General features: G+C 50.7%; 8 protein-coding genes across 8 annotated transcripts; 4 read left to right on the forward strand and 4 right to left on the reverse strand.

Annotated features, from left to right (window-relative positions):
• Nucleotides 1-345: 345 nt before the first annotated feature.
• On the forward strand, nt 346-2,949 carry ALT_7605 (putative ATP-dependent RNA helicase DBP6; the record flags this gene model as incomplete). Its single annotated transcript, XM_033557471.2, has 1 exon — nt 346-2,949. The coding sequence occupies one exon, from the start codon at nt 346-348 to the stop codon at nt 2,947-2,949; it is 2,604 nt and encodes an 867-aa protein (XP_033413362.2).
• A 356-nt stretch (nt 2,950-3,305) lies between these two features.
• On the reverse strand, nt 3,306-4,455 carry ALT_7606 (putative phosphatidylserine decarboxylase; the record flags this gene model as incomplete). The annotated part of the gene is made up of 3 exons (XM_033557470.2): nt 3,306-3,546; nt 3,603-4,161; nt 4,215-4,455. 3 exons carry the CDS (start codon nt 4,453-4,455, stop codon nt 3,306-3,308), a joined length of 1,041 nt encoding a protein of 346 aa, XP_033413361.2.
• Nucleotides 4,456-5,834: 1,379 nt separating this feature from the next.
• xlnD (beta-xylosidase XylA) lies at nt 5,835-8,213 on the forward strand (the record flags this gene model as incomplete). The annotated part of the gene is made up of 1 exon (XM_033557469.2): nt 5,835-8,213. One exon carries the CDS (start codon nt 5,835-5,837, stop codon nt 8,211-8,213), a length of 2,379 nt encoding a protein of 792 aa, XP_033413360.2.
• A 273-nt stretch (nt 8,214-8,486) lies between these two features.
• ALT_7608 (ATP-binding cassette transporter abc4) lies at nt 8,487-13,179 on the reverse strand (the record flags this gene model as incomplete). The annotated part of the gene is made up of 4 exons (XM_033557468.2): nt 8,487-8,589; nt 8,652-10,329; nt 10,383-13,021; nt 13,076-13,179. 4 exons carry the CDS (start codon nt 13,177-13,179, stop codon nt 8,487-8,489), a joined length of 4,524 nt encoding a protein of 1,507 aa, XP_033413359.2.
• Nucleotides 13,180-13,928: 749 nt separating this feature from the next.
• On the reverse strand, nt 13,929-15,052 carry ALT_7609 (uncharacterized protein; the record flags this gene model as incomplete). Its single annotated transcript, XM_089600294.1, has 3 exons — nt 13,929-14,706; nt 14,775-14,852; nt 14,907-15,052. 3 exons carry the CDS (start codon nt 15,050-15,052, stop codon nt 13,929-13,931), a joined length of 1,002 nt encoding a protein of 333 aa, XP_089455187.1.
• A 1,168-nt stretch (nt 15,053-16,220) lies between these two features.
• ALT_7610 (uncharacterized protein) lies at nt 16,221-17,678 on the forward strand (the record flags this gene model as incomplete). The annotated part of the gene is made up of 1 exon (XM_033557466.2): nt 16,221-17,678. One exon carries the CDS (start codon nt 16,221-16,223, stop codon nt 17,676-17,678), a length of 1,458 nt encoding a protein of 485 aa, XP_033413357.2.
• Nucleotides 17,679-18,190: 512 nt separating this feature from the next.
• sur2 (sphingosine hydroxylase) lies at nt 18,191-19,546 on the reverse strand (the record flags this gene model as incomplete). Its single annotated transcript, XM_033557465.2, has 2 exons — nt 18,191-18,780; nt 18,856-19,546. The coding sequence occupies 2 exons, from the start codon at nt 19,544-19,546 to the stop codon at nt 18,191-18,193; spliced, it is 1,281 nt and encodes a 426-aa protein (XP_033413356.2).
• A 1,164-nt stretch (nt 19,547-20,710) lies between these two features.
• Nucleotides 20,711-21,458, forward strand: ALT_7612 (translationally-controlled tumor protein; the record flags this gene model as incomplete). The annotated part of the gene is made up of 4 exons (XM_033557464.2): nt 20,711-20,725; nt 20,811-21,090; nt 21,159-21,318; nt 21,374-21,458. 4 exons carry the CDS (start codon nt 20,711-20,713, stop codon nt 21,456-21,458), a joined length of 540 nt encoding a protein of 179 aa, XP_033413355.1.
• Between the last annotated feature and the right edge of the window lie 233 nt (nt 21,459-21,691).

The raw sequence follows: 21,691 nt of genomic DNA on the forward strand, positions 1-21,691 counted from the left end.
GCTGCTCCGCCTGTCTAGCTGGTATCCAGACAATTCTGAGAGGTAGCGGCTGTCACTCTACCCATGGCGAGCAGATTCGCCCTTCGATAAACCGGTACACATCCGAATATACCAGCATACAGCGAACAATATGCGACCAGACGAATGTGATCTCGAAATGAAGCTCTAGACCTGGTTGATCCCTGAGGCCCACTCCCTGGCGGCATATGGGGCGGTGTAGGGATTCTGCCGGACATGCAACAAAAATATCCCCGCGGAAAGAAATCATGTTCGAGAAGAATCTCACGAAGAATTGCAGCCTCAGCAACCACAGCAACCGGCAATTCCGCTAGCTCTTATTGGATCATGGCTGGCGACAAATTTTCGCATGATGCGTCAGTGAAAAAAGATTCAGCCACTCCACTGAGCGCGAAGAAGTCTCACAAAAGGAAGAGAGAATCGGATGGCTCCCCCATTGCTACATCGACACCAACACCTACCAAGAAAGCGAAAAAGACTCAGAACCTTTCTCCAACCGTCATCCGTCCAAAAGAAAAGCCTAGCAAAGAAAAGCGGAACAAATACTCGGAAGAGGACGGTGTTCGCAAAGAAAAGACCAGGAAAGATAGTGCTGTCTCGCCGATCAGCAGCAAAGCGAATGCTAGGAGCTCAGATGATAAGGTCTCCAAGTCTAAGAAGAAATCAAAGGGCGAAAAAAGACGTGCTTCTGAATCTAATGAAGGGTCTGCACATATGAAGGGACCGCAGGACGACTCGGATGACAGCTCGGAAAGGAAAGAGGACAAGCCCGGCAAAACGTTGAAATCCACCAAAAGTTCTAAAGATGAGAGCGGCACAAAATATGAGAAGAACAAGTTTTCTGGCATTCTGTCCAAGTTTGAAAGATCCGCCAAGTTGAAGGAGGCAGCCAAGGCGAAGAATGACAGTACGGATAACGGGATACCCACAGGACCGCTTACCGCAGAACCCGTCGTTGCACAGGGCTTAGAGCCTCTTCCACAACCTGAACAAATTACGGAAGAAACTGAGAAGCCAAGCTATTCATCTCTCCCTGCCTGGTTGGCCAATCCCGTCCGAGAGTCGGCAAGCAAACGCGCCAGGTTTTCGGAATTGGGGATCGAGTCAAATCTTCTTCGCCTGCTCGAAGATCATGGATACAAGGAAGCTTTTGCAGTACAATCTACGGTTATTCCACTGCTTCTGCAAGGCCCCAGGAGACACCCGGGTGATCTTTGTATATCAGCCGCTACAGGATCGGGAAAGACATTGTCTTATGTACTGCCTTTGGTCACCGCGCTGAAACCGACACCGGCACCCAGAATGAGAGGTCTGATTGTAGTGCCCACCAGAGAGTTGGTGAAACAAGCCAGAGAAGCCTGTGAGCTATGCGCTACTGGCTCTGGACTTCGTATCGGTTCTGCTGTGGGAAATGTGGCGATTAAGGACGAACAGCGCACATTGATGCGCGTTGACCAATGCTATGGACCTGAACTCTCCAAGCAAAGGCAGACTGTCGATCTCACTGGAGAAGATTGGACGAATTTTAATCTCATGAACTATATTGGAGAGGCGGGAGACTTGAGCGAGTCGTTGCCAGGCTACGTTCAGAGGGCGGAGCCGAACATTGATATCTTGATCTGTACTCCGGGTCGTCTCGTTGACCATCTCCGTTACACCAAGGGTTTCACTTTGGAGCATCTTGAATGGCTGGTCATTGATGAAGCAGATCGACTTCTGAACGAGAGCTTTCAGGAATGGGTTGATGTTGTGATGAACTCCCTGGATGCCCGCAAGGATCCCAAGACCTTCGGCTCCAGTGGTAAATTTATGGCTCAGCTCGGGCTTCCGATCCAAAGCAGAGAACCCCGGAAGGTTATTCTCAGCGCCACAATGACGAGGGATATCTCCAAGTTGAATTCTCTCCGACTGGCGAATCCGAAGCTGGTGATTATTGGTTCCGCAGAGCCTACTCCAACCGAAGAAGCAGAGCACGATGGCGTCCCTACAACGTCTGATGAACAATTCACTCTGCCCTCGACCTTGAAAGAGTACTCGGTATCGGTCGGCGATGGTTCGCAAAAGCCGCTTTACCTCCTTCAGCTGTTACAGTCTCATATCGACCTGGACATACAAAATCAACGCTCTGTCGAGCGTTTCTCGAGATCTTCAGATACAGAGGAGTCAAGTTCAGACGAGACGAGCTCTGATGAGTCGGACTCCGATGATACCAGCTCGGACAACACGAGCTCTGACGATTCCAGCTCTGACGATTCCAGCTCAGATGATTCCAGCTCAGATGAATCGGATTCAGACTCAGAAGACGATAGCTCATCAAGCGACGAATCGGAGTCATCGTCTGACGTATCCATGTCATCTGAAAGTGACAAAAAGGAAAAGCATATTTCTCATCGTGGACCTGCTAGAAGAACAGTTCTCATTTTCACCAAGTCATCTGAATCCGCATCACGTCTTTCTCGCCTGATTTCACTTCTCGAACCGTCGCTGGCAAACCGCGTCGGGACGATTATCAAGTCCAATAAATCATCAGCCTCTCGGAAAACGCTCACTGCCTACCGACGCGGCAAGATCTCCGTTATCGTCGCTACTGATCGTGCTTCTCGTGGTCTCGATCTAGAGTCGTTGACTCATGTGGTCAATTACGACGTTCCTCCCAGTGTTACGACATACGTGCATCGTGTTGGACGTACAGCCAGAGCAGGCAAGGAGGGCTCGGCCTGGACGCTTGTTGCACACCGCGAGGGCCGCTGGTTTGTCAACGAGATTTCCAAGGGCTCGGATGGCAAGATTACGCGATCTACCAAGGTCGAGAGGGTGAATGTGAAGCTGAATACCTCAGCCGAGATCAAGTCGAGATACGCCGCTGCACTGGATGCCCTTGAGAAGGAGGTAAAAACGGGCGGGAGTCAAACTACAAAGCCCAGAGCTTAAGGCTTAGAGCATATAGCAAGCCTGTGGAGCATTTGAGGCGTAAAGCATATGTAAATAGCTAATTAAAACGAGCTGCATCCGAATTTCAATCAGAACCCTTTCATACTTGCTCGACCTGGGATTGAACAACTTTGCAAGACGGACTAACTATCTCGAAATCATTAGGTACAGGAGAGGGCCATGTCCCATCATGACTTCCCTATCAATTAGACAGCAAAAAAGAGCCGACCCAGCGCTTGTTCCCTTGCTTCCCCCGCAGAGGTGGTGAAAAGAAATATGTCGTCCAAAACTCCGTGTCCGCTTCCTCTTTGGCCGTTTAGCGCATCCTCTAGAAGAGGACCATGCGCGTAGACATTCTAAAGACTTGCCGTAACTACGTTTGTGGCAGTATGCCCTTTCTGCGTTGCTTTCCCCAAGCTCATACCCACCTCGACATCAACCATGATCTGCTGATGGCTCAACTTCTCCAGATCCTCGTCGAATCGAATCCGATCTCTCTCAAAAGCCACTAGGATACTTGAGCCGCCAAATTGGAAAAGCCCGATTTCATCGCCTTTCTTCACATGATGGCCCGCAGTCATCATTTCCTCATTGAACCTACATACCATGTCAGTTGTCCCGTTTGACTTGCCTTTGGCAGAAAAAATACTCACTCTACGGTCCCGACATCGGTAGCACCGATAGCCACGAAGAGGACAAGCCCAAAGTCCTCCGTCTCGATGCACACACAGCACCGCGCATTCTCCGTCAGGATGTTGACGGAACTCTGCAGCGCCACGGGATCAACCTGGAAGTAATCCCCGGGAATCTGCTTAAACCACTTCACCTTGCCCTCAACAGGGGAATGGTACCGGTGGTAATCCTGGGGACTCAGACGGAAGCTTGCGACCGCACCGTTCTCCCACGCCTTTGCGCGGTCCTTGTCTTTGATGAGGTTGGCAATGGTGAACTCGGAACCCTTGATCCAGAGCCTGCGGGTAGCTTCGACGGTTGGGTAGACGACGACTCGTGAGTCGGCAACGACGATAGCCTTTGTGGGGTCGTTCGGCGCATGGATTGGTCGTGCGCCGGGGGCGTGCTTCCGCACGAAAAAGTCCTCGAATGTCTCGTATTTCTCCGGATCGGATGGGTCGAACTTGGACATGTCGATTTGGTAGAAGTCGATAAAGGATTTTATCTGGTTGTGGGATTGGGGTTTCCCTTCTCTGCGCCCTTTAGTACAGTCAGTGGTCGCATAACTTAATGCTCCAAGGACGATAACGAACCAGCAGCCAGGTTCTTCTCGTGCGTATACATCCGGATGAGATGAGTCTGATCAATCCACTCTGTCAACGGGTTGAAGAGTAGTAGCAGCTTGAACTTCTTCCATAATGCTTGCTTCTCGCGCTTGTATTCTCCGGTCTTGCGGTCGACTGTCAGCCAGCCAACTTCGCGATTCTGTATGAGCTTGGTGAAGGCGAATGCCTGGTCCACCAGCTGGTGGATGTAGTCGAAGACGGCAGACATTGGAACGTCCTTTTTGTGGAAGGAATGTCGGATATTCTCATGTGAGCTGTTTTGGCGAAGCGCATAACTCTTTGATATCTACCTCTATACCAAATATTTGTCTTGCATTGTTTGGTGTGATGTCATCACGATGTCAGATCGCCTTCAGCCAGTTGACGATACATTATTCCTACAGCGGTGCCACGTGATATCACTGCACCTTGCCAGTTCTAAAATTGAGGATCCATGGGTGCAATAATAATGGCCAGATCAGATATCCATACAATGTTAAACAAGCCATGAGTTACAATATCCACCTCCGTCACCCACGGAAGTGGTGTGGGAGCACCTGGCACAGATACTATATTACTCACATTTAACCCCCATGTCGTACTAACCCAGAAGCAGTAAAGCGTTGGCGGATAAGGATTTCCCGAGATTCCACCAGAAGCTTAGTTGCAGCGTCCCCCTACCGCGATGATCCATTACCTCTGCGGCAATGATGGGTCTTTCCTGCTGCTCTTTGCTAGCTACAGCTTCCTACAGCCTTTCGTTATCGGCTAAATGGCCTACCTGGAAACAGTGAAAAGAGAGTTTGTCAGTTTGTGAATCTCCTTGGCTGTCGTAGCTCGATAGCTGTAATATTGGCAGTGGGTCAACTGCAACGAGACGGTGATGATAATCATGCCATTGTAGTTGCATTAATAATGCTCAATCTTCGTCTCCAGCCTTTCAGCCTGAAAGCTTAAGCTGTAAGTTGAGCTTTGCCGTCCAATGCACCCGGGAATTCTCTGCGTTGGCTGTAAGGTGTGGTCTGCAGAATATAAGGCCTCGACTCTGCTCTCTGCCGGATTTCACAGGACCGCTTGACACACGGTACTTGCTCATTCAATCGAGATACATGCTGATTTGAGCATTTACAATCACAGAATTTTTCCTCCGCATATGATTTTGTCGCAGTGCTCTCTAGGCACAAGTCCACCGGTCTCATTGAAGCAGTTCCATAGGAACAAACGGAGAATGACACGGACTTCACGAGACACAATTGACATCATCATTCAGGTTTAAAGTCAATTCAGCCTAAATTGTGAGTGTGAATCAGTCAACTTGTTGTTCATTCTCTCATGTCGGACAGTCGGAGAATCCCCGCGCTCCGCTCTTTGCTCAGGATCGGCTGTGGGACCTGCTGGATTCGGGCATGTGGGGGAAGTCGGGGAAACAAGTCCAGACGCTAGGGACTCCTCCTCCACGGCATAGATGGAGTACAGATGCCGACTAGGTGGGAGGACATACAGAATCCTTTCTGCCGGTGTTGCCGAAGCCTACTATAAATTCAGCAGTTCATCTGCCGACTCCATAATGCAGGAGATCAACTTCAAAGTCTCGTGGATGCTCACAACATGTCGGCTGTCAAGTCCGTTGCTGCCGTGCTGGTAGCTCTGTTGCCTTGTGCGCTCGCTCAGGCGAACACAAGCTACGTTGATTACAATGTGGAGGCGAATCCTGATCTGACCCCTCAGACGGTCGCTAAAATCGACCTGTCCTTTCCCGACTGCGAGAATGGACCGCTCAGCAAGACTCTAGTTTGCGACACGTCTGCTAGGCCGCATGATCGAGCTGCTGCCCTGGTCTCCATGTTCACCTTCGAGGAGCTGGTGAACAACACAGGCAACACCAGCCCCGGCGTTCCAAGACTTGGTCTTCCACCGTACCAAGTATGGAGCGAGGCTCTCCATGGACTTGACCGCGCCAACTTCACAGACGAGGGCGAGTACAGCTGGGCCACCTCGTTTCCCATGCCTATCCTGACAATGTCGGCCTTGAACCGAACCTTGATCAACCAGATCGCGAGCATCATCGCGACTCAAGGACGAGCTTTCAATAACGCCGGGCGGTACGGGCTTGACGTGTATGCCCCCAATATTAACGGATTTCGATCGCCTATTTGGGGAAGAGGACAAGAGACCCCTGGAGAAGACGCTTACTGCCTGGCGTCGGCCTATGCGTATGAGTATATTACTGGTATCCAGGGCGGCGTTGATCCGGAACACCTCAAGTTGGTAGCCACCGCCAAACATTATGCGGGCTACGATATTGAGAACTGGGACGGTCACTCGCGTCTGGGCAACGATATGAACATTACACAGCAGGACCTTTCCGAATACTATACGCCTCAGTTCCTTGTTGCAGCCAGGGACGCCAAAGTGCACAGCGTCATGTGCTCCTACAACGCGGTGAATGGGGTGCCCAGCTGCGCAAATTCGTTCTTCCTCCAAACCCTGCTCCGTGACACTTTCGGCTTCGTCGAGGATGGTTATGTGTCCAGCGACTGCGACGCGGCGTACAATGTTTGGAATCCCCACGAGTTTGCGGCCAACATCACGGGGGCCGCGGCAGACTCTATCCGGGCGGGTACAGATATTGATTGCGGCACCACTTATCAATACTATTTCGGCGAAGCCTTTGACGAGCAGGAGATTGCCCGGGGGGAAATCGAAAGAGGTGTGATCCGCCTGTACAGCAACTTAGTGCGTCTCGGCTATTTCGATGGCAATGGAAGCGTGTATCGGAACCTGACTTGGAACGATGTCGTGACCACGGATGCCTGGAATATCTCATACGAAGCCGCTGTCGAAGGTATTGTCCTACTGAAGAACGACGGAACCTTACCTCTCGCCAAGTCGGTCCGCAGTGTTGCATTGATTGGCCCCTGGATGAATGTGACAACCCAACTGCAGGGCAACTATTTTGGACCAGCGCCTTATCTGATTAGTCCATTGGATGCCTTCAAGAATTCTGACTTGGACGTGAACTACGCTTTCGGCACGAACATTTCGTCCGACTCCACGGACGGGTTTTCCGAGGCTTTGTCAGCTGCAAAGAAATCCGATGCCATTATCTTCGCGGGCGGAATCGACAACACCTTGGAAGCAGAAGCCATGGATCGCATGAACATCACATGGCCCGGCAATCAACTACAGCTCATCGACCAGTTGAGCCAGCTCGGCAAACCGCTGATCGTCCTCCAGATGGGCGGCGGCCAAGTCGACTCATCCTCGCTCAAGTCCAACAAGAACATCAACTCCCTGATCTGGGGCGGATACCCCGGACAATCCGGCGGACAAGCTCTCCTGGACATTATCACCGGCAAGCGCGCCCCCGCCGGCCGACTCGTGGTTACCCAGTACCCAGCCGAATACGCAACCCAATTCCCAGCTACGGACATGAACCTGCGGCCGCACGGCAATAATCCCGGCCAGACCTACATGTGGTACACCGGCACGCCCGTATATGAGTTCGGCCACGGGCTTTTCTACACGACCTTCAGCGCCTCCCTTGCTGGCTCCGACAAGAACAAGACCTCCTTCAACATCCAAGACCTCCTCACGCAGCCGCACCCGGGCTTCGCAAACGTCGAGCAAATGCCTTTCCTCAACTTCACGGTGAAGATCACCAATACCGGCAAGGTCGCTTCCGACTACACTGCTATGCTCTTCGCCAACACCACCGCCGGCCCTGCGCCATACCCGAATAAGTGGCTCGTCGGTTTCGACCGGTTGGCGGACCTGAAACCGCACAGTTCACAGACTATGACAATCCCCGTGACTATCGACAGCGTGGCTCGCACGGATGAAGCGGGCAATCGGGTTCTCTACCCGGGGAAGTACGAGTTGGCGCTGAACAATGAGCGGTCGGTTGTTCTCCGGTTTGTGCTGACGGGTGGAGAGGCTGTGGTCTTCAAGTGGCCTGTAGAGGAGCAGCAGATTTCCTCTGCATAATGGTCCAGAATATGTCTGATAGTATTTAAAATAGGAGAATGCGGAACAAACTAGCTGTGTAAATATCAAGAGTTGCGAGGTTAAGGCATTGTATCAAGCTTCGTGGCTTTTGTGGCGTGCTTGGCGGATAATCTTTTTGAGTTTTAGCCTAATTAGAGAGTTTATATACTTTCTGATACCAAACTCTCTTCTCCCATACCATCTGTGCAATTATCTATCTACTCTCATAACAATAGACATGGCCGGAATCTGACTGCGCCGGCAATTGAATAATCACTCCCTTACCATCTGAACTAATTCATCATACTCCCCTGTATTCTTCAACATACTCCAGAAAACGCCTTTCCTCTTGATCAAATTCGCAGGTGAATCATTCCTTTCCAAAGTTAGCCCTGTGAGCAAACGCACTGATTCAAGAAAGAAAAAGGGATGACATACTCAATGATCTCCCCCTCAGCCATAACGAGCACCCGGTCATAATCCATGATCGTCCGCAGCCGATGCGCAATAGCGATGATCGTCGAGTCCGGGAACATACTCCGTAGCAGCTTCTGCATGTGCATATCCGTCTCGTGGTCCACGGACGCGGTCGCCTCATCCAGCAGCACGACCTTGGAGCGGCGGCAGACCGCGCGCGCGATACTGAGGACCTGTCGCTGGCCCTGGCTGAAGTTTTCTCCGTTGGCTGCGACGGGGGTGTCGAGGGTGAGGGCGCGGGTTGTTAGCTTGTTGGTGCCTGCTTCTCTGACGGGGCCGCCGTGTACTTGGATCGAGGTGCAGGCGGATAGAGCGGAGTGCAGCTCTGTCTCGCTGGCCTCACTAAATGGGTCGAGGTTTGATTGCACATCGCCGGAGAAGAGGACGGGTTCTTGGGGGATGAGCGTGACGCTTGTGCGGAGGCGATGCAGGCGGATCTGGCTGATGTCGAGGCCGTCGATTGTGATGCGGCCAGAGGTAAGATTGACGAAGCGGAGCAGGGAGAGGCCGAGGGTGCTCTTGCCGCTGCCCGTTCGGCCTACGATGCCGATGCGTTCGCCGGGGTTAGCCACGAAGGAGACGTTTCGTAGGACGTCTGGTCCGTCGGGCTGATAGCGGGCCGAAACGCTGTGAAATTCCACTTTCCCGAGTGTTGGCCAGCTGGCAGGTACGGCGTCCGCTTTGGCGCGCTCCTTGTCACTTAGTTTCTCTTCGGGCTCGATCTCCGCGTATTCGCTTATTCGCTGAAACGAGTTGAGTTCGACCTCGAGTTCGTTCATCGTGCGGACCAAAGTCAAGATCGTCTGACTGAGGCCAATGGCGTTGGTCAATGAGAAGCCAACGAGGCCCGCCGACCCCGACCAGAAATACGCCACGCATCCCGCCGATGCTGCGACGGACGCTGCGCATAAATCTGATCGGACTGAAACCCAACGGTTGCAGTTGTACTGGGCCTCTGCAGAACGAGCATGAACTGCAAGCTTTTCCGCCAGTAGCTTCTGAAAAACCCCGGTCATGCCTTCTCGCGCTCGAATGACAGTCATGCCAGCCAGAGAATCGGTGAAATGAGAGAATATGGGAGAGTAGTTGATGGAACATAATCTCTTGATGGAAATTTGGGCCCGAGTGTACATCTCCCCAATGAAAAAGCCTATCGTGCAAACCACGGCGGCCGGGAGCGCAAAAATCGGCATGATCGAGGCGATACTCGCTATTCTCAGCAAGAAGCGTAGTCCATTTTCAATGGACATGCGCAGCCAATCAATCAAAACAGTATCCATTGACCTGGTGTCATTTCCAAAGCGGTTTATAGCGCGTCCAATGGGATTCTGGTCGAACCAAGAGATCGGGGCAGAAAGTACCGCTTCCACCAGTTTCCTGTGCATCTTCTTGGCGGCCGTCCAGCTCCCATATTGATATAGAAGATTGTTCGTGATTTGAAGGAGCAGGAACGAAATTATCGCCGCGGCATACACGGCTAAGTAGAACAGTGAGTTAGGATGTTCGTATTTCTCATACGCGCTTGTCCAAATAGACAGCCAGTATGTGATTGAGAAGTATGCAAATTGCACTGTGACGGTTGCTAGCAGCACGGCTATCGCATAGGAGATTCCACCGAACAACAGCATATAACGCAAAACTGGAAGAAACATTAGCGTCGATGGTTCCATTACTTAGCTGGCGTAGACTCACATAATGTACGTGGCACGCGACCTGTAGCTGACATTTCTTTGACAATGCGATCTGTCTGTACAGATTGGTCTGCGCGAACGTTGGGAGAGACATTGATGGTGGCTTCTGATTCGGTAGAAGACCCTTCTGCAATTGTTGGAGAACCACTGATTGCTGCGTCTTGTTCTTCCCCTTCGGCGGGGTCTGGTACACTCTGTGTGTACGCCTTGGAGGACTCAGAAGCAGGTTCAACTACGGAAGCCCTGCCATGGTTGAGCTGAACAATTTGAGCAGCGTCTTTCAAGGCAGCTGGCAGATGCGTGACAAGTACAACTGTCCTGTCTGCTAACAGACCACTGCGAAAACACTTGTCATAAACCAAGGTGGTTGTATGTGTATCTAATGCGGAAAATATGTCATCCAAGAGCAATGTAGATGATCTCGAATACAGTGCCCTGGCGAGAGAGACACGTTGCTTCTGACCACCTGACAGCGACGTGCCTCTCTCACCCACTAGAGTGAGATCACCAGCGGGAAGCTGCTGAAGATCCTGGATAAGACCACTGGCTTCAATGACGGTATTGTAACGGGCCTCATCAAAGGAGCTGTAAAATATTACGTTCTGTCGAATGGTGTCATTCTGCAGCCACGGCGACTGTGGTACATAAGCCACATCCTGAGGGCAGGTAGCAGTTCCAGACTCCAGTACAGTCTCGCCTAACAACGACAGCAGTAGAGAAGTTTTCCCACTCCCAGTTGGGCCTGCCACGACATTGAGGGCATTGCGCTTGAAAGAAACTGAGACGTCGTGTAAGCGGAAATCTGCGATTGGTGTTCGCCGGAAAGTTGCGTGTTTGAGCTCCAACGGTCCGTCTGGATGACGTTTGATCTCGCCTGCTGTGTCAAAAAAGTGATCCACTCGACGAAGCGACTCCGCACCCTGGGCCGAATATCTGCTGATATTTGAAAGCCAGACGAACTGAGAACGCAGTGTCTCCATGATTGACAAAGATGTGAAGGCAACCGGGGCCCTCAAAGGACGGTCCGTAAATAACACTACAACAGTGAACATGACAAGCAAGCTCATCATAGGTAATAGATCACCTGCCATAGAAATGGCAGCGGCAAAGACACTTCGCCTCCAGAGACGTCGTTGCTCCACGCTTCTGATCTCATTGATGGAAGCCACGGCGGCTGGCTCCCATCCGAAGAACTTAAGGGTTCGAATGGAATTCAAGTACTCTGAAATCCTGGCAAGACGGACATCAGTTGCCCTCATCACGGATTGCTGGATGCGTGAGACCCTGCGTGATGCCAGAGCCGGAAGCGGAGTCAAACAGCACAGCGTCAGGACGCCGAATAAGGATGGCCACCCGAGCATCCGATAGAGGAAGACCATGGCAATGGTAGTGGATATCGGCACCGCAGTAGCTACGTAAAATATGTCCCGGGAATTGTATATAGCATCAACATCGTATGACATCAGACTTGTCAGATTAGCTTGGCTAGATTTCGATGTGTGCTTCGGGGTATGTGCCTTGTGTCTCGCCGACTCCTGAGGGCGTGGTCCGCCATGTGGATGTACAGAATCATCGTAAATATACGATCGCATAGCGGTGTGATAAATCTCCTGCACAAGCGAGATATTGACGCGGACAAGGAGCCTTGTGGCTGTAAAGATGTACTGTTGATAGCAAAAAGACCGCATCATTGGACCAATGAATAGCAGACAAATCCAGAGCGCAGGATGCACGACTGCGCCAGTCGGGTCTTCCAAGTATGCCAGCAACCGCAGCATGGAAAATGGAGCGAAGAAATCTGCCATAGAAGTAGTCGCGGCCCAGCAAACCATACTTTTAATCTCCGTCTTCAACAGTCTGCATAGAGTGCGAAATGTTTTCCCGCCTTTTTGGCGCTGCTTCTTGATCTTCTCCAGCCACTTCAGTGGCTCGTCATATGAGGGAAGCGGCGGCAAGTCATTCATCGTCAGATCTCTCTGGCAGCCACGAAAGATCACATATGTGATCCACTCATAGGAGCAATAGTATGAGAACAAAGAACACGTTTCCTCCGGCGAAACATCCGCCTTCACCTGTGCATCATGGATTTCGGCATCCGAGATCAAGGGACGGGGCCGAGGACTCGCAAGCACAATTACCAGCATAGCAGCCACGCAGGCTAGTGAGGCACTTGCTAGAGCAGTTGGACGATAGGTCGAGCCAACAATCGCCATTGGGACAAGATCCTTCACAATTGCTAGAGACAAAGCCACTAAGGTCATCATGTTCAAGTGGCGATAGAAATGAATCCAGTGAATAACCCCCTGGAAACAAAGCCTTGCGACAGCCAATAATAGAATGTAGCCGAAGAATATTAACTGTTTCCAGTCTGTTCTGCGATATGATTCACCCAAACTCAGACCACAAGCCGCCATCGCAGCCGCCAGGTGCGCAAGAGCAAAGGGTACGGGGACAATTGTCTCTGGAACGGCAGAGGTAGTATCCAAGCGGCCACGAGACTTCTTCTTGAAAACCCAAACAGCATAATGAAGACATGTTGATAGGATTATTACGAGGCATGAAGCAGAGACCGCCCCGAGGTGCAGGTTTCCATTGGCCACGAAGGCGGACAGTTTCTGTGTCCGATATTGCCAGAGAGCTCTGGATTCTTGCATCAGTTTCAGGCAATTACTAGGACACAGAAATTAGACAAACCTTTGCACTTGACCGCTGTCCTCAAAAGCAGAGATATCTCCGCCCACAAACTGCGATGTCATAGGAGCTAGGACATACTGCGAAACCCCAGGCAAAAGCTCCATTGCGGACGACTGCGACACGCGAAAGCACAAGCTTGCCTAGTTTGTTAAGCTTCACTACTTGACAAACATCAAGCTTGGCTATCTGGTGACAAAACCAAAATCCCGGTGAGACTGTAGTGACTGACCGCTAAGCGTCTGCCATATGAGGTTAATTTAATGCTCTTCAACCCTGTATCGACAAACTGATGATTTATCCATCGTACAAGTAGCCGCAGCACGGCACAGCTTCCGATACTAGCCAATGGTTTAAACCGGATCGAAAAGCAAGGAAGATAAGCAATCGAATAGCGCAATGGCTGGCTGCAATACAACCTGCAGCTTGACCGGAGAAGAAGATTTGGCGGATGTCTCCGACCACTGAAAGGACGGGGAAGAGTCGTTGGGTCGGAAAAACCACAAACGGGCATCCACAATTGCAACCCTTTTAACTCTGGAACGGGTCGAATGATGAGTCTGCGGCTCCGTTGGAAGCCGCAAACTCTTGAATCGAAGAAAGATAAAAGACTGAGACTGAGAGGAGGAAAAAGTGGACGGACTCACTGGCGACTACCGACAGCAGAGGCCTTAATGAGCGTGCTTTCCAAGACCGGATATTTATCCTTTGCTAACACCAATGATGATCGGTCATAACATATACAGTAGACCGCTGACTGCCTATCTACCCAAGACCCCTGATGAAACAAGCTTTGGAAGAACAAAAGAGAGCCATGAACCGAGAAAATACTGGACAGCACCGCCCGATGACACCATCAGGACCCGTCTATTGGTGATGCACCGTTTCGATAGAGCCACAGCCGGCTAAGCTCCTTGACCTTCATCTTCCTCCTGAAAGAGCCATCTGACTGGAGTAATGAGACATTTGCGTTCATCTCATCATATGGAATGTCAATGTCGTGATGGTCAACCCTGTCTTCAGTACCCGTCCCGTCTGCTTTTAGCCTATGTAAGTCATCTGGTTGGACTTCCACTTCCATCTCCATGAAATCGTTCGTGTCCAGGGTCTTCATATCCTTCCCTAACGTGAACATGGTATCCAGATGGTGCTGGATGAATTGATGACCGGAACCAGGCCGCACAAAGACTCGTCCCATGTATCGATTAGGTATATTGGCAAAGTTCAATATTCCCCAGACGCTAACAAAGTCCTTGGAGTTTGCATAGTGCTCAATTCGACGAATGGTCTTTGTCCCTATTGTTGCCGGGCTGACTTGTGGAGTTTCGCCTTCAGCTTCATTCCGATGAGCTTGAGACAATGATTTAAACGGATTGTTGAAATGGTTCGCCGCGTTACCAAAGGTATAAACCTCGAGATCCTGCAGCAACTCTCGAGGCATCTCATCCAGAAGCCAGTCAATGACCAAGCCTCCCTCAATTCCACCTTGGCTGTGAAGAATAAGGATCACCTTCTTGTATTTTGGATTCAACAAGTCTTCCTTGATGATCGCATACGCATCCCTCACGTCCGAGGTGGCGTAGGAGAAATCCCTTTGGATCAAGCACTCGATGATATCGAAAACGATCCCCGTTCTACAATTTTTTTGAATCTGAGTCACCCAAAGTCAAACTGATGTCAGAAGGCGGCATAGAGAACCTACGTTGGATTGTGAACACCGGTAATGTTTCTGCCGAATGAATATGCCAGCCGGTCAAGATTGCTCTGCAGCCAGTGATGTCTTAAAGCAGTCAGATGAGTTGCATGATCTCTGACGGGATATTCGAGGGCTCACCCGGCTCCGACTCCATTAATGAAGACCCAGTGCTCACGGTCGTGTTCCGGACGATGTTCGACAGGCACTTGCGACTGCAAAATCCTGGCACTCCCATTCAAGGCAAATCGGCAGACTACCCAATTCAAAGTCAAAGCGACTGTCATATAAATTCCGATCCCAGCGCGGGAAAGGCAAGAATAAACAGTACAGGCAGCGACAAGAGAAAGATGAGCTGATAGACAGCTAGAAATATATGTACGACGATGTCCCATAAATTCTCCTTGGACGGATAGAGTTCGTCCAAGGCTCCAGAGTTCCATGGCGTCAAGGGTAGTATTATGCCTGGCAGGCTCCAGAGACTCCGTAGGAAAAGAAGGATGTCAGCCCACAGCAATTTCCATGGCGATGCTGTGTATGGTAAGGGCACATCCTGTTTCTTTCTGGACTGGGAGGGAAGATACGTGACGCCCATACTCGGGATGAGTATGTCCTTGATAGTATGTTTCTGTTCATAAAGCGAAATGTGACTGATCGTGGACTCGGGAGTAACGACAGTATCGAGGGTATTCATATGTTATTTGTTTTGTCCAACGGAAGGTTAAGCGCGCACGGCCTCGTGATGCGATCATCTACACACACATTCCAGCTGTGTTCATAGGCTGAAGGCTTGGCTGCCCTACCACGCTCAAGTCAGAACAACATATCCTGATCAATGGTCGTTTGTCCTTCCAAAAGCGATCGAGCTTTCAATCTGCAAGACATTTTTAGCATGTCTCTCTCAGTGATGGTGCTGACTCGGATGTCTCACAAGATATGTTCTTCCCCATTTGGAGATATATATTGCGCAACTCAGTCACAGCGGCTAAGCGAAAGAACCACAACAAAGAAATGATGGGCGCGGATATGTCTCTATATCTCAATCCCTCACGGCGTGCTCTTTGTTGACGTTGTCTTAGACACTTCTTTGACCAGTACAAGCCCGAGCAGAGACAATGGCATTGATAGCAGAAAGCCTTTGTCTTGAGGCTTTTCTGACAAGTATAAAATGGCTTCACTGTACCATGCTCACCTTTGCAAACCATCTTCTCATTATCGACCAACTTCAACATCATCAACTGCTTCTTCACCATCATCACCAGAACTTCAACCTTTTTCCTTACCCAACAACAGCATCTTACACATACCGACACCAGAGGAGAGAGATAACCCTGCGTGTTCTGAATTATTGTTCCCAACCAGAAGGTGCAGACGCCTGCTATATCGGGACTCCGTCAATATCGCTTGAAAGCATTATCTAAAGCTGCTTAAGAGATTGAACAAGACCGGGCCAAGATGCAGCGCGCAATTCAGATGAGGTACCCTCTGATGGCCACTGATCTCAAGAAATCCCAATTGGCAATGCTAATTCAAGTTTTGAACTTACAGCATTCCGTACACTATACCTACGATAATATGGGACGACTGCTCGAAGTGCGCAGCGAGTTGATCCACAACGCCATCAAGAGCCTCCCGTCAGAGCTTCGAAAGTCCACATTGCTCCAGATCCTGCCAAATTCCGTCATTCGCGCCGCGGAGTTGTGTCCCTCGCACCAGGGATTCAATCCCTATGTCATTGCGAACATCTGCAGCCTGATCAGAAAGGAAGTCACCGAGCATCTGGACGTCATCGACTGGTACTCGGACAACCTCGACCAAAGCCATGTCAGACTCATCCGCGCGCTGCAATCCATGCAAGGCATGTGGTCTCTGGTCCCGTTGGGTACTCGTCCTCCACCGATAGCTCCGGCACCTTACCAGGAGAACAGATGCGAGGCATGTATCTTGGCAAGGGTAGTCCAGGAGCCGATGTTCCTGCAGAACCTGCGCGTCGCACTCATCAGTCGGACTAGAACTAGATCCAAACATCGCGCGCCTAGGCTGCTGGCGTTTATCGACCAGGCTATCAACTATTACGGGGACCGCGCCCTGCAGTACTGGCACGCAAGCGGTCAAGCGGCGTTTGCTTTCAAAGCCGCCAGAAAAGCGGCCGTGAGAGCGTACAAGAAGCGCCCGGAGCGCATCCATCGCCGCGAGGACTACACTGATCACCTGCGCAAGCACCCGAAGAACAAAGGCAAGTCTATCAGACTGGAGCCGGAACAGCCGGGGGCAGCTGGGTTCGCAGGTGCATTCAGCCCTACAACGAGTCGACGCAGTGATGATGTGGATATGCAATCCATCGTCGTCTACATGGACCACAGCACCGCCGAGCAGCAAGGCTTATACCGAAAACCCAGCCAAAGAGCGAAGGTGCACTCTCACCACGCAGAAATCGTCAATGAACGGGACACGATCGCCGACGAGATCATCGCGACCTACGAAGCCTTCGGAGCCAGAGACTGGGCATCCCGTTCCACAACGGACCTGCCCGCCGGAGTGCCGCCTGTTCATCCCCTATCCGTCCCCAGGGCCGATCACTCGGCGATCTCAGCATCCCACTACGATGGGGACCACCCAATGGGCGAAGCGAGCTACATGCCTCCGCGCAAGAACTCCAACTGGCAGAGTGCTGGTAACGGAGCCGCACTCGGTACATTGGAAGCTCTGGCGAAGGAGGTCGAGGGCCTGACGCTTGGAGGACGCCCGGGCGAGGACACCGAAGAGCTTGCGGGCCGATACTGTGATCTGCTTAGCCCTGTGGCGTATCACTCTGACTCGGAATACAGCGAGGCATCTTGGGAGGATGCCCCCATGCGTGAGGCTGGGCCTGGAGACACCACCTGGGACCTTGTGTGCAAAGAGAGCTATTGAGAGCTTTTTTCGAGTCAGTGGCTGGGACAGCGCCCGAGATGTGTCATGCGGTGAGTGCTCGCATAATTCAGGAAAGAGGGAAGCATTGGAGGAATTGAGAACTTTTGCCGGGAATGAGTATGAGGACGATTAGGAGTTGATTTTTCGGGGTTGTCCCAAGGAAAATCGAAGAGTGCACATCGAAAGCAAGAGAGATGAGAGGACTCGGGAATGTTTGAAGTTTTGTTTCTACTGCAGTTTCAGAGTTTGGGAAGTTGATTTGAGAAATATACACATTGCATTGAGTAAAGATATTCATCAAAGAAAGCTCATGATACAGGCCAAAAGGACCAAGAATGCATGGTCCACATATTAGTACAGTATGATTCAGTACAACGTAAAGAATGGTTAAGAATAACCTCTTTCGCATCGATCGAAGACGTCCAGCAGCTTCAGTTCTTCCATGCGTGAGTTAAAAGACGTAAAAGTATTATAAACTTAGTAATGCAAATTCCGAAATGGATGGTAAATAATCAGGCCTGAAGGACACTGCTGGTCACTCCATGATTGACGCCCTTTAGCCCGTCGACATGGGGAGACAAAGTTACAGTTTTTCGGCGCAACCGTGCTCGTGCGTTGGAGTCGGCTGGCGCGTCCGGCGAGACGACCGGGCCATCATACGAACTCTCTTCATTTGAAGATGCTGTAGTTGAAGAGGCATCCTGATCGAGTTGTTTCTGTGCCGCCTCTCGAGATCTTTCGTAGCGCAGTTTGACGTCACCCTCCCACTTAGTATTAAAAAGACGATCCCAAAAAGTGAAGAATGGTTGAGAGAAATTCGTCTTGATACCCCAGCTTTGATGGTGAACGTCGTGATAGGCAGCATTGTTGTGAGTAAAGTGTTGCAAAGGATCCCAGGGGAAAGCATAGCCGCAATGATCGTCCACAGTCTTGATAGTGGAGCACGTGAAGAACCACATGGCCTGACGGTTCGTCATGCGCGTTGCCAGAAACGCAATGCCAGCACCAGCGGTATCAAGAAGGAAGCCTTCCACCGGGTGATTATAGAGGGCGCCGAAAGCGTACGGGACATAAAGACGATGGTGACGAGAGTGGAAAGTGACTGTAAAGTGTCAGTCGCGTCGCCAAGAAGTGCTTCAAAAGTATCAGGGACGGAACAAAGCATCAGAGTACATACCGTAAAGCCAGCGGTTCAGATGCATCGCACGGTGGAGGAAATATTGCCAAGTATCGACGATAAACACTCCCACTGTGAACTGTACCGCAGGGATAAAGTACCAGTAGATGAAACTGGCCATTGACAGCTCCCAATTGGTGAAAGCAGGTACGACCGCTTCAATACCGCTGTCCAGAACAAAAGACCGAGTAACTCCGGGGTATTGTCCGCCAGCTAGTACACCAGCTAGAGCCGCATGACCGTTTTGAGATAGGCTGCGTGATAGGCCCAGAGCATCGACCCCGAACACAGCCAACAGACGGGGGATTGCCTTTTGAGCAAACCGAAGGCGGCGAGCCCACACGGCAATATCGTACTCCTCTTTTCCGATGTATTCCACGTCGTCAAAATAGCCTAGCGCCATACCAACCAGCGTTTGGATAACCTGTTGTAGAATGACATCTCTGACCACATCCCAGCGCGAGACCTTATTCCGCTTCAAAACCTCGGCCGGAGTGTGCAGACGATACTGTGGGAAAAGATCGTAGACATCGATGAAATGGTAAACCATAGATAACCCCCAGTATGCGACAATTGGCAGAATCAGAGCAAGAATGTTGTCTGGAATTGGCGCAAGAAGAGGAGGACGGGGCGTCAAAGAGTAGCTCGGCAGAGGAGGGTAGTCATACTCGATGGATGCGTTGACTGCCATGGCTTGACTGTTAGGGCGTCAACGCCAGAATGCGTAGATGAGGAGAATGGGCGCAATGTGATGAATCCGAGAGATCAACGCATGGGTCTGCGAGATCAGGCAACGAGGGCGGAGGTTGCAGCGATGGCCGTCAGGAGCAAGTTGCCGATACGTTTAGGTGAAGCCCGGAGATACCGGAAAGAACCGTGGAAACAAGCGTACGGAAGGCCGAATTTTCGAGGATGCGAAGAGCTTGATAGGAGGATAGGAAATGATGTCGAAAGAATCAACAAGTTGGTCGGAGTCCTTTTTCCTCAAAAGCGGTCCGCCACAGTCAGGGGACGCGCTGCAATAGGCACAACTACCACCGGAGCGTGGATGCTGAGTCAATTGACCGATTCGGGCGAGGAAGGGACTTAGAAATCAATGTTCACCTCAGTCAAGAATCGAACAGCTCTTAAAAATATGGAATAATAAGAACCGGAGCAGGTGCAGAGATTTGGAGAACAGGAAAAAGGGCCCTAGCAGTCCATCACGATAAGTAGTAGATCGTCAAGTGGCACCACAAGAACTCAGATCCGGGCCGCCGACTTATCTAATCAACGGGAGATCAGATGCTGGGTAAAAATGTATTGTACGATACGCCAATTTATACAGCGCGGAGGCAGAAACCCCAGTGTAACTTATGTACTGTAATTACCATAACATACCGCTCAGTCAGGAGATGCCCCTGATTGTCTTGATCCTTGAGGCAGTCAAACCACACTCTACAGTGCTACACTCTGGCCTGAGTTGTGGATCGATCTAGAGATTGCTATAGAGTCTATCCCCATAGACTATCTCGATCTTGCCCAAATTCAGGATAAACTGTTCTGGCGTGGCAATTCTAGGTACTTGGTGTTCCCATCTGTCAACTGCTGGGCCAGACAAGTCCACCAGTCCCAAACAGGCTTAGCTCTATTTTGCCCCTCGAGAATCGTAAGTAGGTGAAAAAAAAAGAACCCCACCAAAAGTTGGAACGGGCGCCACTAAAAACTTCTATTTTACCCCCTCTTTGGGTTCTTTTCCAGCTACTGTTTTCTTCTCTTCCTTCTTCTCTTGATCTGTCCAGCCGTGTGCCATTCTTCTCTATCTTCATCCTTTCTTCTTTCGTTGTGAAGTTTTTCTCTCATCACATAATTCAAAATGATCATTTACAAGGTATGTACCTTTGCTTTGGATCTTACCCCACTATTTATGTCGTATAGGCGCAAGTTGCTGACGGACCTTTTTTTTGCTTGTATAGGATATCATCTCTGGAGACGAGGTTCTCTCTGACAACTTCAAGATCAAGGAGGTCGACGGTGTCCTCTACGAGTGCGACTGCCGCAAGTACCTCAAGCGGAAGAACGAGGACGTCCAGCTCGAGGGTGCTAACCCCTCCGCTGAGGGTGGTGATGAGGATGCCGGCGGTGAGGGTGAGGAGGTCATGGTTCACGACATTGAGGATCAGTTCCGTCTCGTTTGGCTGAAGACCGAGGAGGGCATGAAGCCTTCCAAGGATGCCTTCAAGAGCCACCTGAAGGGTATGTCGCCCATCTTGAGCCTACCATATCTGGCATTTCAAGCAGTCTCGCTAACACTGAGTATCTAGTCTACATGAAGAAGGTTCTCGGCAAGCTTCAGGAGAAGGGTGCTCCCGAGGCGGAGATCGAGGCTTTCAAGAAGGGTGCCCCCGGCGCCGTCAAGAAGATCCTTGCCAACTATGACAACTACGATGTCCTTATGGGCCACTCCATGGACGGTGATGCTATGTATGTTATATCCTCTGTGATGGAAACATACAATCATTTACTAACCGATTACTAGGCACGTCCTGATCGACTTCCGTGAGGACGGTGTCACTCCCTTCGCCACTCTCTGGAAGCACGGTCTCGAGGAGATGAAGGTTTAAATGTTCTGCAGTTATGAAGAATCTCATGATCCAAAATTTAGGGAATTGGAGTCTGCGGTTGTTTCTAATTCAAGCATACTGATGAGATTCAGTGTTATTTGCCTGATCTCTCTGAAGTTTATACCACGCATCCAGCTATCTTTCTGTTATAGCTCCTCTACACCGCATCTTCCATATCCTTCCAATATAGTTACGCCTCATGAATCCCATATCTGTTATGTCCCATTCGCCTC

The sequence above is a fragment of the Aspergillus lentulus genome, assembly GCF_001445615.1.
Source record: "Aspergillus lentulus DNA, contig: Alt16, strain: IFM 54703, whole genome shotgun sequence".
Lineage (NCBI taxonomy): Eukaryota > Fungi > Ascomycota > Eurotiomycetes > Eurotiales > Aspergillaceae > Aspergillus > Aspergillus lentulus.